General features: G+C 52.3%; 1 protein-coding gene across 1 annotated transcript; it reads right to left on the bottom strand.

The window, feature by feature from the left end:
* Positions 1-391: 391 nt before the first annotated feature.
* LOC144135216 (disintegrin and metalloproteinase domain-containing protein 10-like) lies at positions 392-2,545 on the bottom strand. Its single transcript, XM_077667956.1, has one exon. It carries the CDS (start codon positions 2,489-2,491, stop codon positions 413-415), a length of 2,079 nt encoding a protein of 692 aa, XP_077524082.1. The 5' UTR covers positions 2,492-2,545; the 3' UTR covers positions 392-412.
* Between the last annotated feature and the right edge of the window lie 7,650 nt (positions 2,546-10,195).

The raw sequence follows: 10,195 nt of genomic DNA, 5'->3' as shown, positions 1-10,195 counted from the left end.
AAGTTGAACTTTAAGAGTTCGTTGGTTAATAATAGATACGAAGAAACTGCGCGAATGAGACACTGACGACGAAGAGGCAAAGACGCATTCAAATATATTAGAGATCATCTTAAGATTAAAGTTTTTTCTTGAGTTGTTATAGACTTCAGTGAACTATCATTTGAGACTCAATGTGCGCCCTTACCGGTCCACGAGGCGGGTCCCGGCCGGCGCAGTATGCTCTCGATGGAGAAGCTGAGAGGCCGTGGGGCGCTGATCTGCTCGCTGGCGGTCGTCGGGACGCCTTCGACCGGCCGGCGCATGCTGGCGCTGACTGCGCCGCCGCCAAAGCCGCGCGCGCGCGGGCCGGGCCCGTCGCCGGGGCTCCGCCCCCAGGTTACCGCCCTCCGAGTGCGTGAGTGCGCGCGCATCTTTATTTTTGCCTCAACAAAAGCAGCAGCGCAAACGCCGTCAGCGCCGGCCTCAGGCCCGCAGCCGCGGACGTGCTGCTGTGTGATATGGTGGGCGACACGATGCACATGCCGAATCCGTCGCACTGTCCGCGCCGGCCGTGGCAGAAGAAGTCCGAGCGTTGCACGTAGAGGCGTCCGTCGAGCGACTTGAGGCCGTGCTCGATGGCGGGCAGGCAGGCACCCCGAGTCCCGTTGCGGCAGCAGATGTGGCACTCGTCGTTGCCGAACCGACCCTCGTCCACGCACACGCAGTCCATGAGGCCCCGGTCCTGGCAGGGCGTCGACTGGCACTTGCCGTGGCGGCAGGTCTTTTTGGTGCCGCGGCATGGGTAGCCGTCGGCGCGCGCCGTCAGGGGCACGCAGACGCCCTTGTCGTCGCACAGGCCCGACGCCATGCACTCGTCGAAGGGACGGCAGGAGGCGTTGCGGCCGGCAGCCAGCAGCGTGGCTCCGCACTGGTCGCTGCAGCAGGCCGACGATCGCGGCGAGCACGTGGAGCCGCCCGATCGGCGAACCGTGCACGGCAGGTCCCGCTCCACCAGCGCCGTCTCGTGCACCTGCGACGGCGCCGGCGAGCAGCAGGGGTCCAGCGTCTCGCAGGTGGCCTCCGAGCCGCAGTCGCACTCCTCGCCGGGCTCGATGATGCCGTTGCCGCAGCGCGCCCCGTCCTCGGCCAGGCAGGTCCCCTTGGCTCGCAGCACCTTGCGCATGTCGCGAACCGAGCAGGGCGAGAAGGCCCTGTGGTTGGGCAGCGAGCCGTCCACCGAGTACTTGACCATGATGAAGAAGCCCGACTTGCCAATGGGGTGGCAGGCCGGGTCGGCGGCGGGGTCGTGCGGCGAACCGAAGCTGTGGCCGATCTCGTGCGTCACCGTGCCGAAGGAGACGCCGTGCGGGACGCGCTTGCGGTTCGACGTGCTGGTCGTGATGGAGGCGATGTTGAAGCTGTGTATCGTGTCCTGGTCGATGAAGCGCATGGGCAGCTCGCAGATGCCGCCCACGGGTCCCTCGGGGTCCGGGTTCGCCACGAACGAGATGCCCAGCGTGTTGCTCTCGAACGGCCGGTGCGAGAATCCCACCACGAGGCAGTGGCGCTGCACGTAGAAGGAGAAGCTGGCCAGGTAGTCCTTGGCCGACAGGTCCTCCTGGCCCAGGGGGTAGCCCTTGCTGCTGGGTTCGGTGAAGATGGTCACCTTCTCGGGAATCAGGCCCACGCGGAACGGCAGCTGGAAGTCCGTGTTCCGGAACACCAGATCGGCATAGTGGAGGTGCAGAATCATCTCCTGCACGACCAGGTTCACGTTGCGGTTGCGCGAGCGGAAGAACGAGTGGTCGGCCAGCAGCTCGATGCCGCACACGCGCAGGCCCCCCGAGTTGGACGACGTGGAGGAGGAGGAAGGGCGCATCCTCTGGGCGCTCATGCGCGTCAGCAGGTCCTCGTCGGGCGACAGCCTCTGCAGCTGCTTGGAGGGGCCGACGGCGGCGCGCGTCGTGTTCTGGAAGCAGGCGCGCACCCCTCCGCGCATGGTGACGCAGTCGGGCGCCATGACCTCCATGCCGGAGTAGACGACCGCGTCGTAGTTCTGCTTCTCCAGGAAAAAGTTGTCGGCCGGCTCGACGAAGTACACGTTGTTCTCGGTGCGGATGACGCCGTCGAAGACGCCGTCCCGGAAGTAGCCCATCACCTCCGAGCGCGGGTTGTCCTCAAGCCGGCCGATGTAGAGGCTGTAGTCGGTCTCGTAGGCGACCCGCGACACGCCGCTCGTGTTGTGCACGAACACCGGGATCCGGTTCACGTGCCTCGGGTCCTCGGCCAGCGACAGGTTGAAGAGCTGGCCGTAGGCCTCGAAGGAGACCCGGTAGCCGCCCTGCGTGTCGGCCGCCACGTCCATGGCGTCCACGCTGCGCGTGGGCGGCACGCTGAACGCCTGCATGCGAACCCGCTCGTAGCGGCTCACGAAGTCGCTCAGCTCGCCTCCGCACACGGCTCCCATCAGCAGCCATGGCAGCAGCAGCAGCTGCGACCGCCGCCGGCCCATTTCACCGCCCCCGCAAGCAGCCCCCGCACCAGCTGCCTCCTCCTTCTCTTCCTCGTCGTCTTCCACTGTCGCCCGGCTGCGCGCACTGCCTCTCTGGTCACGTGGTTGCTTGTTGCATCCCGACGCCGCCGGGTACCCACCGCTGATATAATAGGTACAAACTTTCCCCTGGCCTGGCTTCTTTAGGGTGAAATGCTTGGGAAATGGGTCTTTGACCCCACGTTGAGCAAACGAAAAATAGCTTGTGCCATGGCGCTGTTTCGTCGCAGGTGCCCTTGCGCCATAAAAATTCACTATTATCATCATCGTCATCATCAAATGTTCTCGAATCTATTAAGTATAAAGATTATCATTAAGCCCGGCGGTATATCCAAACGTATGCCCGTGGTGTGGGGACTGACCCACGATGTACCACATAACACAAGAGTGCCAGAAAATAGAGTACGCTAACAATACAGAACCCTAGTGAGAAGCCATGGGAAGCTAAGCTGGCCGGCGACCGCTACGAAGACCAATGAGGTCTCTAACAGCGTACTCAAAAGGCAGCCGCAGCAAGCGGAGTACCAGAAGAGGAGCACGAACTAAAGCCCAAAGAAGACGGTATAAACCGCTGAAACGAATATAAACCTTTAGATCAATAAAATTACTCCCCTCCACTCTACTCTCCTGATCACCTGGGCGGAATGGGACATCCCACTGCGCCCCAAAGACCCGGCCAGGCAGAAGATCGCCACTGATCGGGCCGCCCACGTCATGGAACTCCGTGAACTTATGAACATGTAGTGCAGAGGGGTCTTGTGGGGACCCAGGGACCTGCGTGCCCCAAATCCCTTGGTCAAATAAAGTCATTTCTCTTCCTCTTTCTCTCTCAAATGTTTTAAAAAGCGTTTTAGGGCCCTGCCTCAGCTGGCAAGCACCGGTTTTTGTCCAAGTTTTCGTTGCAAGCTGAATTTTAGATTCGATGTCTTTTCAAGTGACTAACCACGGAAGGTGAAAGAAAGAGCTAATCGTCGTCCTATCCACATTCAAATAAATTATTCTACTATGCGGCGTTACCGTAGCAGCGGCAGTCGCACGAAAACTTCAAGAGAGCTCATTCGATGTGCTGGTGCTCATTATAATGATGATCCTGCTCGGGCCCGTGGATGTGACCTCTGGCCACCTTCGAACCACAAGACACTCGTCAGGGTGCTTGCAACTCTTCCCTGCACGTCGCGCTAAATGTCCTGGAGATCTAAATACAGGGTTCGCCAAAAGCTCCCACGTCAGAGTTTGCTTCAAGGAATCGCGTAGTGGGGCATTTATTATAATAACCTCGATTCTCAAAATCTTTTATTGGATAAAATGTCCTTCTAACCTATAGAGATCTCCCTTCGTATAGCTTTATAGGCGCCCAGAGTGCCACAATATGCTGCTAAGCATCAGACCCTGTGGTACGGGAAGTTTTGATGTACCCTGTATTATGCGCCACACAGGTACTGGTCGAAGGCTGGTTATACTTGTTAAAAGTACTTTTAGCACGACAGGTCCTGCTTCCTAGAAAATCCGGTGTCGGTGTTGTGAGCGAAAGATCACGAGCATGGCTCTAGTAGGTGCTGCCCCAGAGACCAACCTAGGAGGCAGGTGGGCCACCTAGGTCACGTGGCTAGGTCCCGTTGCACCTAGGTCACCTAGGACTTTGCGGCATCATCACAACCTGCCCACCGGAGAGGGACAGCACTGACCACCGTGGCAGGTGGCAGTTAAGTCAATTATTGCTCGTTTGGGAACAACATCCTGGAGCGCAAAAGGCCCACCTCTGGGTGCGCACCTTCCTTTGCAGGGCAGTGGCGCATCGCCTAACTGCTGCACCACTGCGCCAGGAGGAGTATGAGGAATCCCAGAGACCTATGAATGTAAGATAAAAAATGACCTTCTGCACATATAGGAACGAACCCTTTATGCTATCGTGTCACACCATCAAGGTGGAACTTAAGTGTCCCCTCCAATTTTTTCACACTTTTTGGTGCTCATTTAGAAGTTACAGCTCGCGCTAGCAAGTCAGGAGCAAGTCCTGAAAGCCGCTTTTGTATTAGAACAGCGACTTCTTGGACGACACTTTTGTTGTAGTATCCGCTCTATAGGCTATTATGAATTGAATGCCGAAGTTACTGGTGTGAGCCAGTCAACTGATTGTACGCGCCAGATGATATTTCTGTAGCCTCGGTAATGAGCAGTAATGGACAGCCTAGGGTATCGTAGATATTTGCAGGCTTGAGCAACACGTCCTTTCCACGACTTACATTGTCGATGCCAATAGGCAAACCAACACTTAAAAAATGGAGCCCACATAACAAAGACAGGAGATTGTTGATGGCTCGATACTAACGGTGCAGAAAGTACATGTCGGAGCTAAGGCGAGGAAGAACCAGCTCCGACAGCGTTGAGGTTCGAACTGTTTATTTGCGCTGCTCGCGCTGGGCGTCCTAAAAAAAATGAAAATGAAAATTGGTTTTGGGGGAAAGGAAATGGCGCAGTATCTGTCTCACATATCGGCGGACACCTGAACCGCGCCGTACGGGAAGGGATAAAGGAGGGAGTGACAGAAGAAATGAAGAAGGAGGTGCCGTAGTGGAGAGCTCCGGAATAATTTCGACCACCAGGGGATCTTAAACGTGCACTGACATCGCACAGCACACGGGTGCCTTGGCGTTTCGCCTCCATCGAAACGCAGCCGCCGTGGTCGGGTTCGAACCCGGGTACTCCAGACCAGTAGCCGAGCGGGCTAACCACTGAGACACCGCTGCGGGTTAGGCTGCCTAGCCCAAATTCCTATTTCTTGTCCGGCGCCGCGTGCCAAACACATTTTAACACATTTTTCTGCATCTAGTTTGCATTGTTGGCATCTGGTTTTGAATAATGACACCAAAAAGCCAGTTACCGCAATTTCCCGAATAGAGCCCGCAGCCTGTGTATAGTTCACAGGACGAAATTCTGGCTGAAAAAAAAAGTTTTACTTTTATTGTCCGCAACCATTACATAGAATACCTTTGGGTTATATGTGCTTACTGAAAATGAAAATGATTTATATATTCCGCAGAGCACACAATTTCTACTTTTAAAGGGGATCGATCTGAATCACCGCCTTCTGTGGAAAGTACAAGCACTTGCTCAATCACTACATTGGCTTGCCATGAACACCTGAACCAAATAATATACTTCTACACGTAGCAAAGAACCCGAAATCGCGCGCGAAAGATGAGTCCTTTCCGACGACTTTTCCATGCGCGCGCCCTATACTCCGCCGCACGCTCCTGCGTACTTCTGTTCAGAGATGGTCATTGGTTAGATTATTCCAGGCGTCACGCAGACGGAGATGGGCAACCTCATGAGATTTCGACCTCAACCTCACGTCGTGTGGTGAGGTTGAGGTGAGGTCCGTGACGGCTCGAAATTTTGTGAGTGAGGTCAGCAAATCAGACCTCAGCCTCACGCGTGAGTTTGAGGTTGAATGAGGTCGTCATTCAGGGAGGTATAAATTTTGAGGTCGAGACTTTTTGCAGTTGCCACGTCTTACTCCGACGAGTGCCGCTTCCGAGAAGGAGTTGCAGCGCACCACCGCAGTGTTCATGGAATGACGCCTGGTGTTCGGTTTCCCCTGTTTGGGCAACCGGATGCCACAGTTCCCTCTTAGATTCCGGTGCTGCGCCGTATTGTCTGTTCAGCCCGAGCCTACAGGAAGACGCACTCCTCTGGTCTGGTCTTCCCGGAAGGAGTGCTGCTGTCACGGCACGCCCCCCTTCCCTTGCCCCGCTGGAGTATCAGCTGTAGTTGCCTGCCGGTCGGCACAAACTCCCGGGAGCGGGCAAAGCACATAACGTACGTTGACCCTCGGTAGCTTTCTTTGATGCCGCAAACAAATAAGTTCAGTCCAACAAGCACGCTATAAATTCGTCGCAGCGCGGATGGCCCAGAGTAAGACTTTTTCGTTTTCATGCTTAATTGTTGCCGGCGCTGACGTCACAGTTCTTGCCTTGCAGTCAAATAAATGGATCCTGCTGTATTACATGGTGATTTAACCGGAACTGGAGCAGTCGGCACAGGCGAGAGAATGTGATTGAGGTTGCTCCTAACAAGGACACATGCTGATTCGATGAAAAGTGAACGAAGCCAGAAAAACCTGTATAACACCGTCGAAGCTTTAGATCGGTGTCTTCCCCTTTCGAATGTCACATTACTTGCGTATAAACCCGTTCCGAAATGCAAGCAGATGCGAATATAATTTCACTTTTATGTCCTTCCGAATAACCTCTCTTTTGGTCTCGTGTTCCTTGTTCCTTGTCGGAAATTCACATATTATGCCGAAACCCCACAACACGTACGAGGCGAACGTACCAGCATAGCGGTGTTATAGCGGCAAAATGTGCAAAGCTATAATGAATATATGATGTGGTAGCTGATTCCTTGTCCTTTTTTTCTAATGAAGATGTGTGAATAGAACTGATTAGGTGCTGGCACTGTGTTGCTGAGTCGATGTTTCAACACTTGTTTATTGGGTCACGCTGTTGTTAGCTTCTGTTTTTAGTGTGCGATTTTAGTTTGCAAGTTTGTAATCATTATTTTTGTATTTTTTTTCTTTTCTCATATGCGCGGCGGGTGAGTTTTTGTTGAGTTAAAACGCTAAGGCGCCCGTGTGTTGTGCGATGTCAGTGCGCGTTAAAGATCCCCAGGTGGTCGAAATTATTCCGCAGCCCTCCACTACGGCACCTCTTTCTTCCTTTCTTCTTTCTTCTTTCACTCCCTCCTTCAACCCTTCCCTTAAGGCGCGGTTCAGGTGTCCACCCATATAAGAGACAGATACAGCGCCATTTCCTTTCCCCAACAAACAATTATTATAATATTATGATCAGTTAGGTTAACGGCTTGCCTTGCAGACGGCCAGGCACTGCTCACACTGTTATCTTTCCTTTAACTATGTTGCGGAGACCCATCGTTCATGTTAAACGGCTTCCCAGAATGCTCGCGCGGTGCTCGCGGGTAAAAAACTTCCGAGGATGCCGGCGTACCATTGATTACTTCAGTTTTAAAGGAAAACAAGTGATCGATTAAAAGAAGCTTGTCTCAGACTGCGTGGTTGACGAAATGGTACCCAGAATTCTGTTGAGGCGTATGAGTACTTAGGCGGTTTTTTTCCCCTTGGGTGGGCTGGGGGGGGGGGGGGGGGGGGGGGGGGGGAGTGGGGGGGGGGGGAAGGGGAGCTCGGAAAAAGATTTCGCTGCAGGGAAATTAGAGCAGAGAGTCATGGTGCTCTTGACAGAGAGAGCGGTTCACGCTGCCCACTCTAGGCCAGTTATTTTGACCCGTGTGATTTTAATAGTTGGCACAGTGTTCGAAGACGTAATTTAGCCCGTTCCAACAAAGTGCAGCGGGATCACCGAGTCATCGGAGAATTCCCAGGATTTCGAAACCATTACCATCACCACCTGGAGACTGGCGGAAAAGGGGGTGCGGGGAGTTGACCTCCCAAGAACATCAACATCATCCTTAATTATTAGCTGCGATTATTCCTGTTTTCCCGCAGAATTATTGTCTTCGGTTGCTGGTAATGTACAATATTTAATCAATATTCTGGAAAGTTTTAATTTGGTAGCGGTGTATCGACTTCCCCGGGCTCATAAAGATGCACTATTATCATCGTCATGTCCATCACCTCGAGGGTGAACGGCATATGTCGTTGCATGATCGTTGCAGTGTGTCACACATGAGAACTGTCGCATTTACCTGCTGGAAATTCCGTATCTCATTAATGTGGACCGAGCTGTGGGCACTCTTTGTAATGTGTCATGCGTGCGTGTGTAGTAATGTGGAATCCATGGTATTAGAAATGGGTGGGGGGGGGGGGGGGGACCTGGTACGACGTGACATTTCATCGCTGTCACGTGACCTGGTACTATTTACGCCACACTCATATGATGTCATCATTAATATTAATTAGTCTTAGCTTTACCTCATCACATTAACAAGCATTGGTTAGGCATGCTGATCCAAGTATGTTAATTAACATTAATTAATGATGCGACGTCATCATCTTCGTCACGTGACTCGTCGGCTCGAGGCGTCACATGGTGCCGTTTCTTGTGGACACTTTTTTGCGGATATGACCTTGAAACTGAGCCATCTAATGCTTTCTCGTTAATAAAAGAAGCCGTTCGCTTCTACATAGACATGAAGACAACGCGCCTCGGTTGGTGTACTACAGTCGCAGCTTGTTTTTGAAGGCAGCATACACAGGACTGAAAAGTGCGTTAGCTGGGTAGTGGTGGTGGCAAAATTTTCTTCTACGCTGAGTGCTATCGCTATGCCGGATAGAGCTAAAAAAAAACGAAATATACGGACATGCGTCTACGTAGCCGTCAAATTGGAAAGCACATCGTTTCTTACATTCGCAATCCCCAAGTCTAAGAAGAATATCACAAATACCCCCCCCCCCCCCCCTCCCCCGTTCTCCATATCTTTGGTAGATGGTGTAGAAGGTCTGCGTTTGTCAACTGCCGTTTCGTGCGTGAATGAGCGAGAGGCTTCTAATATGAACAAGCATACACGAAGCAGTTGCCGAATGTCGACGCTGATAAGCTTACAATTAGTGAAGCGAACTTAATGAAAAAAGTACCCTCCGACGTACTGATGGTAAACGCCAAAGGGACACCCCTGCTCGCAGGCCATAAATTCTCCGAGGGTTCATCCCAGATTATAAACTTCTCCTATTGCGTGCACATCAATAGAGTCTGTACACTCCTTAATTAATAATTACAGACCGCTTAGTGCCGCTATTGTAATAACTAGTCATTACATCATTGCGACTTTCCTGTCTCACAAGATTCTCAGAATTGTTTTTATTTAACTGGTAAAATTCATAATCGCTCTTTGTTTTTGTTTTCTGAGGTCGAGCAGTCGACCTCAACCTCAAAATTGAGGTTGAGTGAGGTCACCAGTGGCCTCAGTAAAAGTGAGGTGAGGTAGTCTCAGGAGACCTCAATCTCAACTGATGAGGTCGAGGTTGAGTGAGGTTGGCAAATTTTTTTGAGGTTGAGGTGAGGTCGAGATTTTTCAGGTAAAATGCCCACCTCTGCTCGCAGCTACCATGGCCGCGGTCAATCAGCGTTGTCGCTCCGGAATGCAGGTCAGGAAGCTTCGTCCCATGGGGAACCCCCGCGCGACAGTGCCGACCTTTGAGCGTGCAAAAACTGGTGACAGGAGAGGGAAGCACGAAGAAGCTGAAATTCAAATTTTGACTACAGATAACTCGATCAGCTTCTACAAAAAGTATGAGAGAATTCTTGCTGCAGGATATTCGTGAAGCGGCGTCCATTAAAATCCCAGAAATGCCGCACGTTTTTTAAGAGCCTCTTTCAGAGCCTCTTTAAGAAGTACGACCCGCGGTCTGTAACCAGAATTGACGGCAGTAAGTCAGCTACGCTACAAAAAAAAAAAAAAACTATACGTGCAGCTTCAAGCTTTCCGTACTTCGACGTTCATCAAATTAAAAATTACTAATTTTCGTCTCTATGACCATTAGTTTTTCGTGTCCCTGAAATCAGAAATCCATAAAATAGAACATTACGGGAATGTATTATGGAAAGAAAGATGTACACAAAGAGATAAGAAGATCACGACATTACACCCCGTCTTAGCCTGTACCGCCAAGGCAATAAAAATAATGGCTGG

Source organism: Amblyomma americanum, chromosome 5, assembly GCF_052857255.1.
Source record: "Amblyomma americanum isolate KBUSLIRL-KWMA chromosome 5, ASM5285725v1, whole genome shotgun sequence".
Taxonomy (NCBI): Eukaryota; Metazoa; Arthropoda; class Arachnida; order Ixodida; family Ixodidae; genus Amblyomma; species Amblyomma americanum.
Note: the sequence above shows the minus strand (reverse complement) of the source record. Positions and strands in the feature narration are given on the sequence as shown.

Excerpts from the sequence above, each read along its gene's own strand:
- LOC144135216 (XM_077667956.1), bottom strand. The coding sequence starts at position 2,491 with ATGGGCCGGCGGCGGTCGCAGCTGCTGCTGCTGCCATGGCTGCTGATG.